This window comes from Musa acuminata, chromosome BXJ1-9 (genome assembly GCF_036884655.1).
Source record: "Musa acuminata AAA Group cultivar baxijiao chromosome BXJ1-9, Cavendish_Baxijiao_AAA, whole genome shotgun sequence".
Lineage (NCBI taxonomy): Eukaryota > Viridiplantae > Streptophyta > Magnoliopsida > Zingiberales > Musaceae > Musa > Musa acuminata.
Window position 1 is genome coordinate 14,164,860 of NC_088335.1, and position 20,740 is coordinate 14,185,599.

General features: G+C 39.3%; 1 protein-coding gene across 1 annotated transcript; it reads left to right on the forward strand.

The window, feature by feature from the left end:
- Positions 1-6,475: 6,475 nt before the first annotated feature.
- LOC103973887 (dof zinc finger protein 4-like) lies at positions 6,476-7,613 on the forward strand. Its single transcript, XM_009388558.3, has one exon. It carries the CDS (start codon positions 6,639-6,641, stop codon positions 7,476-7,478), a length of 840 nt encoding a protein of 279 aa, XP_009386833.1. The 5' UTR covers positions 6,476-6,638; the 3' UTR covers positions 7,479-7,613.
- The last annotated feature ends 13,127 nt before the right edge of the window (positions 7,614-20,740 follow it).

The following is a 20,740-nucleotide window of genomic DNA, read 5'->3' on the forward strand; positions in this document are numbered from 1 at the left end:
AGAATAAAAAATAAAAAACCCCAAATTTCTCATAAATTATGTTCGTCGTCATACGTAGATTGGTGCGCAAAATCCACAAAACTAAAAACTACGTATATGAAAGATTCTATTTTACCTAGGGAGATCGTATATCCTTGAATCCCTACAGATTTATAGGAGACGATTAAGGAAGTCAAGTGCCCTCCTCTCTAGCGATGATCCACACAATAGGACTGCGACGATGCTCCTCAAATCTCTAGACCTGCTATCTAAGGAGGAGAAGGGGAGAGAAGAATAGGAGATGACAACCAAGAAAAGCTTTAGCTTATGAACCTTTAGTTCCCTCATATTTATAGAGGTCCCCTGTCAACTTAACTCTAATGGATCCTACCTTATTGGGTATTGGATCTCCATCTAACTACCCAAGCCTCTTATATTAGTAGATCTCTATCCAATAATCTCTCATTGACTCTTATTAGATCTCATTCATAGGATCTAATAATTCAGGGGCTTATTGGATATCCAATAAGATAGGGGCTCTAACTGATTTCTCATATCCAAACCTCTATTTATCGTAACTCTTACCATATGTGTGTGACCCTCTAGGCCCAATATCGAGCTGGTCATGAGTCATACCTATCAGAACTCCTTTTGGCTCAGTGAATTATTATCTCTATAATAATTCACGTGACTCATCGACTACAAACGTACTAGGCCACTACGTCGTAGTCCCTAGACGATACAAGGGAATTCAATCCATTTGGACATGTTTATCCTTAGTTATTGTGTATCTATAGTCCCTCATCTATCTAGTGCCCTAGAAACCGTATACCAGGTATGATACTGTTAGGCATATACGTTTCTCATCGAGTCTCGTTTAATCGAATTCTCCGAGAGAACTCTTTCTCTCTCAATCCGAACAATCTTAGCTAGGGATTTTTTTTAGTAAGAACACATGAGATATACTTCTTATGACACTAAGAGTGGATAATCCTCTATTGACACTCAATAGCCCTCGTAAGGTTAGCTACCACTCTCGATGACTAGCTGAGCTAGATTTGGAACTTCTAAACCAATAAGTCTAGTATCAAAGAGTCGATAGAGTACTCATATAGGATATCTTTAGTATCTCAAGTCTAGGTACATGATATACCACTAGGACAATAAAATCGTTGTTTGACAATGAGGTATCATCAACTATCCAATATTCCATGAGCGGATCAATCAGTGAACTCATTCTCCAATGAGCACCTATACTGTAGCCCTAGTGTCCCCACATGAACAGCTATGAGACCAGTCGCCTCTATCATATGTACGGGTATAAAGTACACAAGTTTGTCCGGTTATCTTGATGTCCCTCTTGAGTAACCTATGACCGAAATTATTTAGGATATGTGTTTAAAGACGAATCGGTCTCATTATCATAATCTCATCATGATCTGATTCCCATTGAACATATCCATGGACATCACACTATATATATATATATATATATATATATATATATATATATATATATATATATATATATATATATATATATATATGCAATAAGCAATATAAAGTGATAAAATATCAAATAATATAATGAGTAAAAAAGAATACATATCATATCACACATGCCATCATTCACACGATTGGCTTGTAAAAATTAGTTTGACTAGCAAATCCTTAGTTTGGAATTTGGATAGTTAAAAATTATTTTATCTTATAACAGGTTAATACCTCTACGATGTTATTTTGGAAGTGTGATAGAGGTAGCATCAAAGCATGACTTAAATATTTGCTTATAACTTATCTCATGGATTGATAAGGTGATTGAGATAAATATCTCTCTTATTGAATTCACTTATTATTATTTAAATATTCATATAGCTCTTTATGAAGTTTTATATGAGAAAAAGTACATAACACCTATATGTTGGGAAGAGATAGTCGACAAAAGTTAAAGAGGATAATCAAAAAAATTTAAGTTATAACAAAGAAACTAATGATTGCTTAAAGTCACTGAAACAACTATGTTGCTAAAAGAAAAATAGATATTGAGTTCCCAATAGTTGAAAGTCTCTTTTCTACTAGACGGAAAGATATAGAAAGAAAGAAGAGTCAAGTCTCAGATTTATTAAACCATTCGAGATCATTAAGAGAGTTGGATTGAGTAGAATGATAGATGATTTTGACAAGTTTCTAGAGACTTAATATGATATTATTATAAAGAACATTTGTACTTTAAAATATTAAATATAAAATTTTATATTGATGTGAATATTTTATAATATTTTAATTATATGATATTTGTTAATCTGTGATTATTCTTTTAGTTTTTTTTTAACCTCTAAATGTTTTCTAATGTTTTTAACATTTTTCTTTGCATGACTCAATTGTCTTCTTTTATGTAAAAGTAGGTGGCCAGGATACCAATTTAATCTAAAAACTTAAACTATTAAATTGTGATTATTCATAGATATATATCATCCGATTTTTTTATATTTATTAATATAAAATTATTTTTTAATTATCTGTTTTAATCTGTTCTCATATATAAATATTTTTTAGCGCTGATAAAGGTTGATAAGGTTAAAGGAAGAAAAGATGAAGCCATTTAAAATAAGCCTTATATATAATTCCAAGTATGATGTAACCTCTTTGGATCTTTCCAAAGGCTGTCGTTGGCACTGTCCAAGTATCTTGCATTATTTTTGGGAGATTACTGCTTTATGTTCTTATGAAAGATGGGAGATTACGGCTTTATGTTCTTACGAAAACCATCTGGCCTTCATTCCATTATTTTTGGTATAATCCTTTAAAAGATTCAGATACAACGATCCATTTTTTAGTGATAACATGATTTTTAAACCTTAAAGGAAGAACTATTTATTTCCATCTTGATGTCCATTACTTTTAGTAAAGAAGGTACTGCTACAACAGCCAAACGTTGTGCCCAAGGTAGGACGGCGTCTGTCCCAATCAGTGTTGAAATCATGATCTGTGATGTTTACTCGATGCATTGATGACACAGGCAATGAGTTCAAGATCATTGATCATGTTCATGTGCGTAATGTACAAAGTGCAAGATCATGACGGCGACGCGTAATGTACAAAGTGCAAGATCATTGATCATGTTCATGTTATGCTCTTCCAGCTGATGTGATGAACAAGATAACCACGATCCATAATTTCCTCTACCACAGCCAAGCATTCAACATAACTTATGCTAAACAGCCAAAGCCTAGTTTAGTTTATGATGGATTTGTCTTCGATGGTCCCACAACAAGCACTTTGATCGTACGTAGGTTGGCTCCCACCTACAAGGTGAAAGGGATAACTCACTGTTGTTATGATCTACGGACTGTCAGGGAAACACACAAAGTCGGTAACCCCATGGTACGTAGCAGGTTAATTTATGTAAGTAGTAATCGTGTGCCAACGTTGTTTTGGATTATGCCTGGTACTTTGTCTGCCATTCTAATGGCTCGTGCAATCTCACAGTGTACCTGGAATGAACGCATTGGGTGTGATATGTAGATGCAGTGGGCAGTATCTGTACATGTGTCCCGTCTGTAGAAGACAATTTGATTGTTGTCACTTTCTTTGTCGCTTTCATGAGAATTAACTGGCTTGGTAGTATATGATTCACAAGCCTTGCTTGCTATGAACTGTGGAGAAGTTACAATGGAGGAAATAACTCGAGTGCCGCTGCACACAAAATTTGAAGTGCAATGGTTTGCGTAATGACATGGGTGAGCCACAAAATGAAGGGTTATCTGTGAGAGTGTAGAACTTAGGAAGGGTGGAGGCCTTTGGCATCATGCAAGGAGACCTAGGAATGAGCGCCCTATGGATTTCTAGATGCTAGCCATATGGTAAATCCATGTGTATCCACAGCTTCCTCCTCTATGGCTGTAGGAATATTACAAGTATAGATTTGCTTGATCCAATTAGGGATATGTCCATTTATCTCAAGGAAGTTGGTCTACTATATTCCCTTACTAGATCAGAATCTTAGCCATTGAGACAAAGAGCTTGAAGTAATGAAATCCTAAAAATCTTTATCTTGTTTGTTCAGTCATAAGCTGAACTGGTCCTTGTGGTCAACTGGAGATCCTACTTCAGCAGTCCAAATTGCTGTAGATATAGGATACCATCATTCCCATTCTATTTTATCAATCCTTTAAAGCGTCCTTATTTTATTTTTCTGAGACCTGTTTTCCTACTAAGCAATGAATTTTCTTGCATTGTAAACATATGATTCTAAGTTTCTTTGGCATCACTGTTACTAAACCTAAGTAGATGGCTCATGCATCAGGCATTTAATGTAATTCTGTCGGTGGGATCATCCAAGTTTCTTGCATTTAATGTGTTTCACAAGAGCTACTTCCAACTTTTGTAGATTTTAGCTCTCACTCTTGCTGTAGAATCATGACCTGTTAAGTGTTCCACATCATTCCCTTAAAGAGTGAACACCACATGATTCTTATTGACATTTATATGAGCAAATATGGTGTTTGAACACATGCTTGAGAAGCTAAGTTTCCCTTGATGGTTTCTTGTGAGTTCTCAGACTCGAGAACAACACTTTGGTGTGTTGGTTCCGTGCATTTATTCCTTCCTATAATGCAAGAAACACTGAGTGGGAAAGGTGAATGCATGGTGACGGGGAAGGACGAAATGGACGTCCACCAACAGTTGCAGCTCAGCTAGAAGTGGAGGCAGGACAGAGGAGAGGACGCTTTCGTGGGGAGGCGTAATGGCATGATCTTTTCTGTGATCTCCATGACAGGGACTGCTGTGAATGGAGGGCCTCTATGAAATGGACATGCAGAAGGAACATGGATGAGAGACAGGATTTGGATGACATCAGATTCCAACTCCCACCACACATTGGCGATGCACACTTCACCACTGCCCTTTTTAAGGATCTCTTCACAGCCTTACATCTCTACCCCACCAACCTCTCCACCGTCCCATGTGCTGCTCCATGCGGCAAGACAACTCCCCATTCCTTTCGAACAGTGCGAGCATTTGTCCTGATATGTACTTGATCTGATACCGCGATCGACAATGGCACAGTTCCATCATGAGACTCTTGGATTTCACAACAAAAACTCAGTAACTTTAACCTAGATTTACACAAGTTACTGCAGATTCTAATAACTCGTATATATTGGAAGCAGTGCAACTGATATAAGTGCAAGATATTGCAACCAGCTGATCTCCTTCATGAAAAAAAGGAATACACAACTACCTATCTCTCATCCAAGTGTTGATGCCCATTGAACTCGAGGTCGCAAAACCTGCCTTCAAACTTAGGTTTCTGCATCCAATAATTTAGTAGCTCATGGGATTCTCGCACGGCTAGCTATCACTCTCGATGATAGCTTGCTTCTGAAAACCGCAAAGGTGCCTTACAGAATACTTTATCCCGAGAACTAGGAGCCATGATAAAATATTCTGAAGCACTTGAGATGCAGGGATGCTATCCAACTGATGACATTAATGAGGTTTAAGCACATCGGAAACGCCTTTCTGAAGGATCTGTGTATCAACCTTCGCCCGGGGAAGAGGGCAGTCATCCACTGGGGCAGATCTCAACTCTTCACGGTGGCACACTTTTCAGCTTCTGTCGTAGATCTTAACTGTATACAAACCTGCGGAAAAATAAAGAGTTATTCTAGTCGGTCTGCAAGTGTACATTACATGAACAGACACCGCTTGTTCTGCAGAACCCTATAATCATCTATCTACCACTACGTTTACTTGGGTGTGGCAAGTACAAAAGAATTACATGGGGCACCATAAAGTAGTTCTGTACCAGGCGATGTCTTCCGCCACCAAGTGGGCGTTTTGTTGGTGTTGTACTAAGACCAATGCCAGTAGGCTTTGCGGGCCCGCCCTCCCCGCGGGAGAGGATGCGCATACTAGAGAGAGCGCGCCGCGTGGGTTCGAAGAGGGCGACGACAAGAGGAGAAGGACTAGGTGGGAGAGAGGGGAAACGGAGGGGAAGAGCAGACATGACCGAGGAGACCGTGAGCTGCCCGTGGGGACGACGACGACACCACCCTGCACGGCGCTTCTTACCGACGTCGTCTTGTAGCAGCAGAAGTCGTACCCGTGAACAGAACGAAGAATAATTAGCAGACATTGCGATGTGACGGACTTACTAGCACTTATTCACTGTGCTACGCTTCCTTTTCTACGGGGAGCTCCTCACGGGTGATCAAGCGCCAGAGCACGAATCTCAATAAATGACATAAACTTTAGTAAATTAAGGGTATGAACCCAATTATAATTTACTCAAAGTTGAAGGTAATTTGCCAAAAACGGAAAAGACTTGTTTACACTAAAAAGTTCGTTTATTGTGGCTGGAAGTCCGCATTGAGTGGCAGTAATAACGAGTTCTTCGGGGGATAGAATAGTAAATTTAAATAATGTAAAAGCATAAGATATTTGCCCATTGGCTGATGTTGGCCACGCAATAAGTATACCTCCCCCTCCTCATGCTCATATAATATTTTTGAGCCATGAGAACCTTAGCAGAAACATACTCTCTCTCTCGTATCTTCGGCGGCGATTAACGTCGTGGAACACCTCCGCCTGCCCCTCGAACCACAACCGAAGCTTCGAGATTCTTCTAGAAGACGGGGCCGCCCTCTGGCGAGATGCAGGATTTCCCGCCTTTACACGGCCGCGTCTTTGGTGGTGGCGGAGGGGCGCGGGCCGAGTTCAGCCGCCTCGTCGGCTACACGGCGGCGGTGGCATCAGTGCAGAAGCAGCAGCCGGTGAAGTGCCCCCGCTGCGACTCCACCAACACTAAGTTCTGCTACTACAACAACTACAATCTCTCCCAGCCCCGCCACTTCTGCAAGTCCTGCCGCCGCTACTGGACTAAGGGCGGCATCCTCCGAAACGTTCCCGTCGGTGGTGGCTGCCGCAAGTCCAAGCGCCCTTCCTCTTCCTCCTCCTCCAAACCCTACTCTAAGCCATCCCCCGCCACGGCCGATAAGGACCACCAAAGCCGCAGCCTCCGCTCCTCCACATCCCGATGCAGCAGTGACAGCTCCAGCCTCAACGGCACCGCCAGCTCCTCCGCCCCATACCCCGATCCGACCCTCCTCAACTCCCAGATCTCCATCTCCAATCCCAACCCTCCGTTCGAAACGCCGCTACCAGTCGATCCTCCTCTGCGCCCGGCACCGGATATCTATCTGGATCCGGTGGCCGAGACCCTCATGGCGGTGCCGGGGTCGATGCAAGTGTTTTGCTTCTCCGATCCGTCGCCGACCCAAGAGAAGCCCTCGGAGGGGATCAGGCCGGGGTTCGAAGATCAGACGGTCCGCGTGGATCCGATGCCGGGCGGGACCGGTGGAGGTCTCGCCGCGCTGAACTGGTCCGGCTCGGTGGACCCGACGCTTCTCGATCTCGTCAGCGCCGTCGATCCTGCAGCGTACTGGAATCAGAGCCACTGGGGGGGCGCGGATCCCACCTTCTATCTCCCGTAACCCCGCTTCATCAACGTAATCACGTTTCCTACCCCTTATCTTAATGCACATATATATTTCTTCTCTCCTCGCGTTGTTGATATTTAGTGGATGTCCTTGTTGGTGCTTTTCGTTGATAACCACGGCTTTCTGTTACCTGCTTTATTTTCCCTTGAGAAATACGAGATATTTGTGGAGGAAAATGAAAGGTTTAGATTTTCACTTTTATATACGAAAATTATGAATTTTTATTTATAATAAATAGTTTATTAGTGATTAGGAGTTGAGGTGAGGGACTCTGGTGCTAACTAGTGGTGAACAAATATTTCATATAACACACTCAATCAAATTGTTAGATCACGAATGAGTGATATGATTTAGGAGGACTGCTGTTGGCTATTGAAATGATGGAGATGGCATATGTGATTGGATGATGATTGGATTTGGATATTTCATCCCAAGGAGACTAAGTGATTTATCTATGATGTAAAGAGGAGGAGCGATGCTAGATTGGGTAGACAGGAGAGGATGAGTGGGTGGGTATATTGATGGTGCAGATGTGAGATTCTTCAGCATCACATCAGTCTACCAAGTTGTATGGTTCTTGGCACCACATCCATAGGTAAATAGGACCTACATCTAACATCTGTCATAAATGATGTATATGCAACTCTCGCAATGGGTTCAAATATACATATGTGAAAGAGACACAGATTTACTTTATCAGAAAGAATATGGTATTATTATTGTTAAGAACAAATAAGTTAACTACATCTCTTCTTACATCGAACTCATCAAATTAATCAGTGTCACAGCCGTTTGACACTGATTACACAAGCGGGAGAGAAAGGGGAGAAAACAAACATGGATTTGACATTGAGGTATAAGGAACAAACATGAAGAAACAGGCTGACAAATATCTTTCAGAATTTGTAGTAAATTGGAACTATCCGCCAACACCGGTGGCTTTCTTGCTTTCGCCAATTTTTTAAAAATAAAATATATTAACTGAACATCTTGAGGTGTAGGGAACAAAAGTGGATTGGACATTGAAAAAACAATGGACTTTGACATTGGGGTATAGGAAACAAACTTGAAGAAATAGGTTGACAAATATCTTCCGGAATTTACAGTAAATTGGAACTATCCTCCAACACCGGTGGCTTTCTTGCTTTTGTCCTTTCTTTTAAAAATGACTTTTTTCTGCTTTTACCCTTTCTTTTTTAAAAATAAAATATATTAAATAAACATGCCGAGTATAAAAAAAACTCTATAGGTCAAAGCATAAAAAAATTATCAACTCCCGTCTCCAAAAAGATAAAATCTTGATTATCCTAACATGATTGGCTAACCAATCAACAAACTTATTTTCTTCTCTGTATACACGAGTAATAAAAAAAGAATAAAACAATTTAATATATATCAAATATCTCCAAACAAGTTTTACAATGCCCAAGAAACAAACCTAGAGATAATTTTTGTGTCAACTAAATTGCTGAAATCTAGTCCAAACTGCAAAATCTACTGCATTAATTGGGATGTCCTGAACACGTTTCACTATGATGCAGGTAAGTTTAGCCAAATATATTTTGCAAAAATTTCTTAGTTCACTACTTTGAAATCAAGAAACACTTTGACACTTACAAGACTAAGGAATTAGCACCATAGGTAATACTATCAAACTTCTTCTTCTATTTTTACAAAGAAACGATGAAAAATTATATTGCAATCACAGAGTTACAAACTGCCACATTTGCTTGAGAACGAACCAAAATTTCCATTAACAAGAGAGGTTATCAAACCTAATTGGAAGAGCTAACCAATTATCCTAAAAAATATATTAATTTGATATTTTATTATCTTAAATTACTCAGAAAAATTGTTACTTTGAGTTACACTTATTCATACAATATATTTAAAATATATTAATTTTTATATAAAATTCATCATAAAACTATAAAAACTTAAGTTATTCTAAAAAATATATTAATTTATATATAAAATAATTATAAATTATTCGCAAAAGTTATTGCACTCGAGCTACACTCATTCACAAAACACGTTAAAAAATATATTAATTTTTATATAAAATTATCTAAAATTTATATAAAAATAATTATAGGATCCTATATATATATATATTTTTTCATGTTAACTTAGTTACACTTGATTGGAAATGAAACTAAGATAAACTTGATTGTCTAACCTATTTTAAAATTAAAAGTTTTTATTTTTAGATAATTAATTATCATAATTTTTTTTAATTTTATTAGAATATGATTCTAATAAAAATTATATTAGTTTTTATTTTTTTTAAAATTGTTTAAAATAAATTTATATAAAAAATAATATATTTTTAATAGGCTATGTGAATAAGTGTAACTCAATTGTAACCGAGTATAAATCGAATGCAATAGGAGGAGAAGAGAGGGAGGGAGGAACAGTCGAGGAACATAAGGCAAAAGAAAAAGAGGAGAGGGGGAATAATGGTGGGAGGAGACAGAGTGGGAAGGAGGAAGCTAAGGGTAAGAGTAAGGAGGAAGAAACCAATGGGGAGGGTGGGGAGGGGGAGAAGGTGACGGAGGAGTGAGAGGGAGAGGAGAAGGAAGTCGAGAGAGAAGGAGATAGTGGAGGAGGAAGCGAAGATGGTTTATGAGTTGGTGGAAGGGATCCAACTTGACTAGATTTGAAAGGATCCGATCTGAATCAAACTAATTTTGATCGAGGTGTGGCATTATCATAATTTTAAATAAAAGGAGCACTCTTGATAAAATTAAATATGAGGGTATAAAAGCTCATTACAAGAGATTTCTTTTAATAAATTTCTCATAAACCATCTTAGAAATGATGAAGAATTGATAGTTATAAAGTTTTACACATCACATGTAAATTAAACTCAATTTAGAGCAAAAATTGATAAATCACAGTGTTGATAGGTTTTCCTTTGATTTTTAAGAGAAGTTTATGCTTCTTCTCTAAGGTTAGGATGTAAATGGTTCATGCCATAGAAATAATGTTAGGACTCTAATTAGAAGAGTCCTAATTAAATTTTATTGAAAGGGGTATTCATGTAAAATCTGCCTAGCCAATACCTATTAAAGAGGTGAAGAGGCTGGCTAGAGTTAGGGTTAGTTGGGAGGTTGCTTCTTAGAGTAGGAGTCTTATTAGGAGTTGGTTAGAAGTAGGAGTCTTGAATAGGAGTCCTATTAGAAGTTAGGGTTTAAAAGCCCTATAAATAGTCATATATTCATTCTCTTTTGACAAGTAATAGATAAATCTTTTTAGCAGCCTTTGAGCAGCAACTTGGAGGAAAGAACCCCTATAGAGTTCTAAGGAGGCCGATCCCCTAAAAAGATCAACCCCAAGCTTAGAATCTGTTAGGGTTCTAACACTTAGTATCAGAGCAATGTTCTTGGCATCTTGTTACTCTTCCATAGCCATCCATCAGCCCTCCACATCCATCCAAAGCAATTCCCACAATTGCTTAAAAGTTCATCGCCGAATTTCGTCGTTATCTCCACCACCCCATATTATCCTTTGATCTCCCCATAAATTATAACAAGTTTTGGTTTTCTACCTTATTGTTGCTGTAATTTAGTTATCCTTATTCAAAAATCTAAAAAAAATCATTCCTGCATAAACATTTCATCGCAAAGTTTTTATTTATATGACGAAAGATGCACTACAGAATTCCAACCGCATAGCACAGTTTGTTTGATCTTGCTACTATGTTTTTTCTATCCAAATCTCTATGAAATTTTTATAATATGTTTGACACTTTCTAACAGCAGATTTCTCTTTGGTTTTGTCAAAAAATTCCCAATATAAACCACTGATCTTTTACATCCAAATTGCTAGATGCACTGTATAATTCTAACCACATAGCACAGTTTGTTTGATCTTGCTACTGTATTTTTTTTGTCCAAATCTGTACAAAATTTTTATAATAGTTTTGACACTTTCTAACAGCTGATTTCCCTTTAGTTTTGTCAAAAAATTCCTAATATAAACTACTGATCTTTTACATCAAATCTACTAGATGTATTGCAGAATTTCAACCGCATAACATAGTTTGTTTGATCTTGCTACTGCATTTTTTTTTATACAAATCTCTACAAAATTTTTATGACAACTTTAACACTTCCTAACAACAGATTTTTCTTTGGTTTTATCAGAAAATTCTTAATATAAACCACTAACCTTTTACGTCTAAACTGCTACACTTTAGACTTAAAAATCTGGTGCAGTACCTTTCCGTGATCCTCAATTTTACCGAACCTTCCACCACCTCATGTCATTAACCCATCAACAAAAAAAAGATACGGGCATCTCTGATCTACAGGCATATACTATGGCTTCTCAAGATCTAATTAATGCTAAATTTGAAACATGGGAATCTCGGATTGAATCGCAGCTTGAATCACGCTTGGAGGACAAATTGCGCGCTTTGTTTGTAGAATTTAGAATTGGACAATTGTTGGGTCCAACCAAATTTTAGTAAGGAGAGAGTTTAGAGAGGCCTCCAGAGAAGGAGGGACAACCCCCAAATATGCTTTAGCCACGCATGAGGGTGGACTTCCCGTGATGGGAAGAAGGAGACCTGGCAGGGTGGATTTCATGCATCGAACGTTACTTTCGTTACTACCGAACGTCGGATGATGTAATGGTGGAAATTGCTATCATCCACCATGAAAGAGATGCTATTCAATGGTACAATTGGCTGAAATACAATCATGGGGCTCTGACGTGGAATCAATTTAAGAACGCACTGCTGAATTATTTCGGACCTACAAAGTATGAAAATATCAATGGTCAACTCGCAAAGATTCGACAAATCTCTACGATTCAAGAGTACCAAACTAGGTTTGAGAAGCTATCCTACCTTGCTTGTGATTGGACTGACCATCAATTGTTAGGAATATTCATCGAAGGACTAAAGCCAGAGATAAAAGGGGAGGTTAAGGTGCGGTAGCCCTGTACTGTGATAGTTACGATTTCTTTCACCTGAATACAAGAAGAATAGCTCAACCAAGATGCTCGGAGGATGAAAACCTCTCCTAGGCCTGTGGCATATAAACCTCCTTCTACTCCCAACCATCCTTTGCTGCCAAAAAAATTGACAAGAGAAAAACTACGTGGTCGATCAGCAAAGGGTCTTTGTTAGCATTACGACGAGCCATGTAACTATGATCATCGCTGCAAAAGGAGCCACCTCCTACTGATTGAACCTCTTGAAGACTTGGAGGAGGAGGTCTAGGAGCATGAGGAAGAGGTCATGGATAAAGAACAGCAGCCGGTCGATATTATGATGCATGCCATTGCCGGGTACGTGAATCCACAAACGATGAAAGTGGGAGGACTTCTGAAGCAACAACCTATCAACGTTCTTATTGACACCGGGATTACTAATAATTTTATGAACAGCAAGGTTGCTGTCCAGATGGCCTTACCTATCGAGAACTACAGCAGGTTTGACGTTAAGGTCACCGACGGACGAATTTTGAAGTGTGATCATAGGTGCCCGCGGGTGAAACTGTTGTTGCAGGATCAAGGGATAATTGCATATTTCTTCCTCCTCCCTCTTGATTACTATGAGGCCATGCTTGGTATCGAATGACTAACGACATTAAGTTATGTTTCTTGAAATTTTATAAAACTAATTATGAAATTTTATAGTAAGGTGAAACAGGTTATCTGCACGGGAAACGTGGGGGCGACGTAATGACGATTTCCACACAATGAATGGAGAAGGTTTTGTACAAAGTATGCAGCAGCTTTTTGGTATAACTTGAGCAACAAACTAAGGAAGAGCCAATAGAATTTGAAGATCCAAATCTACTTTCTTTGCTTGTTGAATTTTTATATATATTTGATGAACCGTGCAACCTACCTCCTACCCATCGACATGATCATTGTATACCGATTCTTCTGGGCAAACTTCCAGTAAATACTCAGCCATATCGGTATCCACATCTCTAGAAGGATAAAATAGAAAAGATTGTAAAAAAGATGCTCGAAATAAGAGTTATTCAGCCAAGTTTTAGCCCCTACTCTTCACTGGTGCTCCTCGTACAAAAGAAGGACAGAACACAGCGAATGTGCATTGAATACCGAGCTCTCAATGGCATAACCGTCAAGGACAAATACCCTATTCTAGTAGTAGATGAATTACTTGATAAATTAAAGGAAGCATGAGTCTTCACAAAGCTGGACCTTCAATCCGGGTATCATCAAATACGAGTGTGCGAAGAGGAAATACCGAAAATCTCCTTTCGAACACACAACGGCCACTACGAATTTTTGGTAATGCGCTTTGGTCTCACCAATGCTCCCTCCACCTTCTAAAGCCTTCTGAATGATATTTTCTTGAATTATCTTCATAAGTTTGTGCTGGTTTTCTTCGACGATATCCTTATTTATAGCCATTCTCTTGAAAGTCATTTTCAGCACTTACAACTTGTTTTGATGATTTAGCGAGAACATGTTCTTTTTGTCAAAAAATCAAAGTACAACTTTCTTTAACAGAAAGTGAAATATCTTAGGCATATCATATCAAAGGAAGGTGTGGCAGTGGACCCCTCCAAAATTGAAGCAATGCAGAACTAGTCGATCCCGAGGAATATAAAATCGCTATGCAGCTTTCTCGATTTAATAGGCAACTACCGTAAGTTCATGAAAAACTATGGAAAGATCAGTGCACCCCTTACTTTCTTGCTGAAGAAAGATGCTTTCCAATAGTCGGAGAAAGCCACCACCACCTTCGACGAACTTAAAGCCGCAACGATGACAACACCTGTACTAGCGCTACCCGATTTCGGCAAGACTTTTGTTATTGAAGTCGATACCTCCTGAGTCGAAATTGGTACTGTACTAATACAAGATAGCCACCCCCTCACTTATACTAGTAAGGTGTTATCTCATTCCCATCTCAAGATGACTATTTACGACAAGGAGATGCTCGCGATTGTGCATGCGGTGTCCAAATAGAGACTGTACTTGATCGGGGGACACTTTCAAATCAAGACCGACCATAAAAGCCTAAAATATTTCTTTGAGCAGAAGATATCTTCCCTCGAGTAGCAAAAATGGGTAACAAAGCTTCTTGGATATGATTATGAAATAACTTATAAAAAGGGGAAAGAGAATGTTGTTGCAGATGTGCTTTTACGGCTACCCGAGCAAGATGAATTTTCGACCGTTTCACTTCCAACCAGTGACTTCCTTAAGGATATTAAGAGAGAATGACAGGAAGATCTGGAGACCAGTAAGATTATAAAAAAATTGGAGGAAGCACTAAGCTCCGTGGCTCGTTACAGATGGGACTCAAAAGAATTACGCTATAAGGGACGCATTGTGCTTGTGCCAAATTCTATTTGCATAAAGACCATCCTTCAAGAGATACATTCCACACCTGCGACCAAGCACTCCGGGTTCCTTAGAACCTATAAGAGATTTAAGCAAAATTTTTATTTGGTAGGGATGAAAAATATTATTGCTAAATTTATGGTACAATGTGATATATGTCAACGACATAAAGGCGAGATAGTAGCAAGTCCCGGAAAGCTACAACCCTTACTCGTCCCGGACTCAATATGGACTGATATATCAATGGTCTTCATCGAAGGGTTTCCCTCATCACAAAGAAAAGCTCAAGCAAGAATGAAACAATAATATGATCAACACAAAGGCGAAAGAGAATTTTCAGTAGGAGATTAGGTCTTCCTATAGCTCCAGCCATACAAGCAATACTAGACCAGAGCATCTATGAATCTTTCACCATAATTCTATGGACCATACCAAATTTTGGAACGCATTGGAGCGATAGCATACAGATTGGACTTACTTGCCAGCTCTCAAATCTATCCAATCTTCCATGTGTCGTGTTTAAAGTTCAAGCTAGGATAAAACGAGATAGCCCAAAGCCATCTACCAAATATGACTACTCAAGGAGAACTCCAGACCTAGCCGAGTACTATTATTGATCGATGGATCGTGATGTTAGAACCCTTGCAGATTCTAAACTTGGGGTTGATCTCTTTAGGGGATCGGCCTCCTTGGAACTCTATAGGGGTTCCTCCCTCCAAGTTGCTGCTCAAAGGCTGCAGAAAAGATTCATCTATTGCTTATGAAAAGAGAAGGAATACATGGCTATTTATAGGGCTTCTAAACCCTAACTCCTAATAGGACTCCTACTTAAGACTCTTACTTCTAACCAACTCCTAGTAGGACTCCTAGTCAAGACTCCTATTCCCTTACAACTCCTAATTCTTCTCTAAGAAAACACCTCCTACATGAATGCCCCTCTCAATTAGGACTCTCCTAGCTAGAGTCCTAACAGAATGTCCCTCTCAATTAGGACTCTCCTAGCTAGAGTCCTAATAGTTTTACATAAATGTCCCTCTCAATTAGGACTCTCTAAGCTAGAGTCCTAACAGACCCGCCCTCTTCAAATCAGCCTTGTTCTCGAGGCTGATGATTCGTGAATTCTGGGAATTTGATCTTCAAGTCGTTATAGTTCTCCCAAGTGGTATCTTCTATTGGTAGGTTCACCCACTGTATTAACATTTCATTAGTGGGTCATCGTCGTCGAGTCACGATCCGTCGATCAATAATGACACTTGGCTGGGTCTGGAGTTCTCTTTGGGTAGTCATATTTGGTGGGTGGCTTTGGGCTGTCTCCAAGCACCTATTTAAAACTTTCGTCTGGCCATCAGTTTGTGGGTGATATGCCATACTCCTTTTCAATTTAGTACCCTGTATATGGAATAACTTTGTCCAAAATCTACTCGTGAATATGCAAGTAGAATTTATCGTAAGCACAATGCGTCCCTTATAGTGTAATTCTTTTGAGTCTCAATTGTAATGAGCCATGGGGCTTGGTGCTTCCTCTAATTTTTTTATAATCTTACTAGTCTCTGAATCTTCCTGTCATTTCATCTTAATATCCTTAAGAAAGTCGCTGGTCGGAAGTGAAACGGTCGAAACTTCAACTTGCTCGGGTAGCTGTGAAAGCGCATTTGCAAGAACATTCTCTTTCCCCTTTTTGTAAGTTATTTCATAATCAAATCCAAGAAGTTTTATTACCCTTTTTTGCTGCTCAGGGGATGATATTTTTCGCTCCAAAAAGTACTTGAGGCTTTTATGGTCAGTTTTAATTTGAAATCGTCGGCCAATCAAGTAAGGTCTCCACCTCGTTGTTGCGCGCACAATGGCGAGCATCTCCTTATCATATGTTGACTTATTTTGATGGGAGGGAGATAATGCCTTGCTAGTGTATATGAGTGGTTGACCATCTTGCATGAGAATGGCTCCAATTTCGACTCTAGATGCGTCGGCCTCAATAATGAAGGGTCGGTTGAAATCTGGTAGTGTTAGCACCGGCGTCGTCGTCATAGCTGCCTTAAGTTTGTCGAAGGCAGCAGAAGCTCTGTTCGACCATTGGAAGACATCTTTTTTCAGTAAGGAAGTAAGTGGTGCATTGATCTCTCCATAGTTTTTCATGAACTTGCAGTAGTAGCCTATTAAACCCAGAAAGTCATGTAGCAATTTTATGTTCCTCGGGGTCAGTCAGTTTTGCATTGCTCCAATTTTGAAGGGGTCTACTGCCACACCTTCCTCTGATATGATATGCCCAAGATATTCCACCTTCTTATGAAGAAAGCAAAAATTTATAGTGGTTGTTGTGTGTTCAAAAGGTGGTTTTCGGTATGTCTTCTTCGTATACTCGTATTTGATGATACCCGGATCGAAGGTCCAGCTTTGTGAAGATTTGTGCTCCCTTAGCAACTCATCTACTACTAGAATAGGGTATTTATCCTTGATGGTTATGCCATTGAGAGCTCGGTAATCAACACATAATCACCATATTCCATCCTTCTTTCGTATGAGGAGCACCGGTGAAGAGTAGGGGCTGCAACATGGTCGAATAACTCCTGTTTTGAGCATCTCTTTTATAATCCTTTCTATTTCATCCTTCTGGAGATGTGGATATTGATATGGCTGAGCATTTGCTGGAGATTTGCCTAGAAGAATCATTATACAATGATCATGCTGACGGGTAAGAGGTAGGTTGCGCGGTTTGTCAAATATATCTGAAAATTCAGCAAGCAAAGGAAGTAGATTTGGATCTTCAAATTTTGTTGGCTCTCCCTTAATTTATTGCTCAAGTTGTACCAAAAAGCTACTGCATGCTTTATGCAAAACCTTCTCCATTTGTTGTGTGCAAATCGTCGTTACGTCGCCCTCACGTTTCCCGTGCAGTATCACCTGTTTCTCCTTACTGTAAAATTTTATAATTAGTTGCATAAAATTTCAAGAAATATCACCTAATGTCATCAACCATTTAATTCTGAGTATGGCCTCATGATCATCAAGAGGGAGGAGGAAGAAATCTGCAATTATCTCTTGGTCTTGTAACAACAGTTTCACCTGCGGGCACCTATGATCACACTTCAAAATCCATCCGTTGGCGACCTTAACGACAAACCTGCTGCAATTCTCAATAGGTAAGTTCATATGGACAGCAACCTTACTGTTTAGGAAGTTATTAGTGCTGCCCGTCTCGATGAGAACAGTGATCGGTTGTTGTTTGAGAAGGCCTCCAACTTTCATCGTTTGCGGGTTTGAGTAGCCAGCTAGTGTTTGTACCGTAACTTCGGTCGGTTGTGGCTCTTCTTCTGCATCTTTTTCTCATGTTCAAGGCTCTCTTCTGAATGTTCAATGACCTCTTCTTCTATCGGTTCAATCATAAGAAGTCCTCCTTTACTACAGCGATGCTCACGGCTCCACGGCTCGTCACAATGCCAACATAACCCCTTCGCATATCGCTCCCGAAGCTCTTCTCCTATTAACCTCTTTGGTGCAGGGACTTGGTCGACAGTAGGGGGGGCTGAGGGCTTCAATATTACTAGTTGAGAAGCGACCCTAGTTCTCCGAGCTTCATGGTTCAATTGCTCCTCTTGATGTCGTGCGAAAGAGATGGCTGCCATAAGCGTATACGGTTGTCGCGCTTTAACTTCTCCTCGGATATCCGGCTTCAAGCCCTCAATGAAGGGTCTCAATAGCTGTTTTTGAGACCAATCATGAGTTTAATTAGATAACCTTTCAAACCTGGTTTGGTACTCTTGAATGGTAGAGGTTTGTCGGATCTTTGCTAGTTGTCTGTCAATATTCTCGTAATCGGTTGGTCTGAAGCGGATCAGCAGTCCTTTTTTGAATTGTCGCCATGAAAGGACTTCATAAGTATGTTCAAACCAGTCAAACCACTGTATAGCATCCCCTTCAAGATATATAGCTGCAATTTTCACCATAGATGCATCCACGATTTTATGGTACCGAAAATATCGCTCCGCGCGCGAGATCCAACCAATTGGGTCTCCTTCTTCCCATCTAGGGAAGTCCACTCTCATGCATGGATAGTTGGGGTTGGTCATTTAGCTTCCCCTCTCTTAGAAGTCATATCTTTGGGCTTGGTGTGATTGGGCAAAGCTCTCTCCTTGATATGATTTCTTCGGGCTTAGTGGTCGGCCCAATCTGAGTTCGGTAAAGAGCGTCCAAATCTTATCCTCCATTCGCGCCTCCAAGGCTTCGAATTTAGCATTGATTGCCTCCTTAGATGCCATAGGATATGCCTCCAAATCTATGATGTTAAGATCTCTCTTTTGTTGTTAGGTTAAAGGCATGTTTAGGTTGAGAGAAGTGAATGGTCGAAAGGGTTGGTGGATCGGTGGATGTAGGCTACGATTTAGGCTTATTTTGTGGCAGTTTTGGGTGCAGTTTGAGGGTGTGGTTTGGTGGAGTTTTAGGGCTATAGATGAAAGTTTTGGATCTATGATAGATGGTAGCAAAGGTTTGATAGAAATAAGTGGAAGTTATAGCAAGTATGTGTTGTCTTGTAAGAGTAGAATTGTCGTCGAAGAAACAATGGTTTCTCGACGTAATTTCCACCAAAAACTTGAGAGGATTGAGGAGGGAATAGATAAAAAAATCACAGTTTATATGACAGCAAGGATATCTAATTTAATCAAGAAAATTTTGGTAGTATAACAGCAAGGAAATTGGTGCAAGTTACGATTGCAGAATTGTCGTTGAAAAATTTCAGCGGGTTACGATGAAAATTTGTAGCAACACAATTATTTTTAGAGATGAATTCCTTAATATATCAATCTTAGATGGAAGCCAAGATGATCTATGAAGTGTATAAGAAATTTTATTCAAAAAAGATTGCAAATAGATAGGTTAAGGCAACAATATGCCGCTGAAATTTTCTGCAGCATGGATTTTTAAGTATAGCAGATTGGACGTAAAAGATCAGTGGTTTATATTGAGAATTTTTTGATGAAACCAAAGGGAAATCCACTGTTAGGAAGTGTCAAAGCTATCATAAAAATTTCATAGAGATTTGGATAGAAACAATATAGTATCAAGATCAAACAAACAGTGCTATGCGACTGAAATTTTACAGTGCAGATTTTTAAGTATAGCAGATTAGACATAAAATATCAATGGTTTATATTGAGAATTTTTTGAAAAAACCAAAAGAAAATATGCTGTTAGGAAGTGTCAAAGATGTCATAAAAATTTCATAGAAATTTGGATAGAAAAAGCACAGTAGCAAGATCAAACAGATGGTGCTATGCGGTTGGAATTCTGCAATGTATCTTTCGTCGTAGAGATGAAAACTTTATGATGAAAGGTTTATGCAGCAATATAGGAACAGTTTTTTTTTTGGATTTTTGAATAAGGATAACTAAATTGCAGCAGTAGTAAGGTAGGAAACCAGAACCTGTTGCAATTCACGGGGAGATCAAAGGATGATCCACGGTGGTGGAGATGATGGCGGAATTCGGCGATGATCTTTTAAGAAATTGTGGGAATTGCTTTGGGAGGTTGTGGAGGGCTGATGGATGGCAATGGAAGGGCAGCGAGATGCCAAGAACACTGCTCTGATACCAAGTGTTAGAACCCTTGCAGATTCTAAACTTGGGGTTGATCTCTTTAGGGGATCGACCTCCTTGGAACTCTATAGGGGTTCCTCCCTCCAAGTTGCTGCTCAAAGGCTGCAGAAAAGATTCATCTATTGCTTATGAAAAGTGAAGGAATACATGGCTATTTATAGGGCTTCTAAACCCTAACTCCTAATAGGACTCCTACTTAAGACTCTTACTTCTAACCAACTCCTAGTATGACTCCTAGTCAAGACTCCTATTCCCTTACAACTCCTAATTCTTCTCTAAGAAAACACCTCCTACATGAATGCCCCTCTCAATTAGGACTCTCCTAGC

Bases quoted from the DNA above. Each gene is read 5' to 3' on its own strand.
- LOC103973887 (XM_009388558.3), top strand. From the start codon at position 6,639: ATGCAGGATTTCCCGCCTTTACACGGCCGCGTCTTTGGTGGTGGCGGA.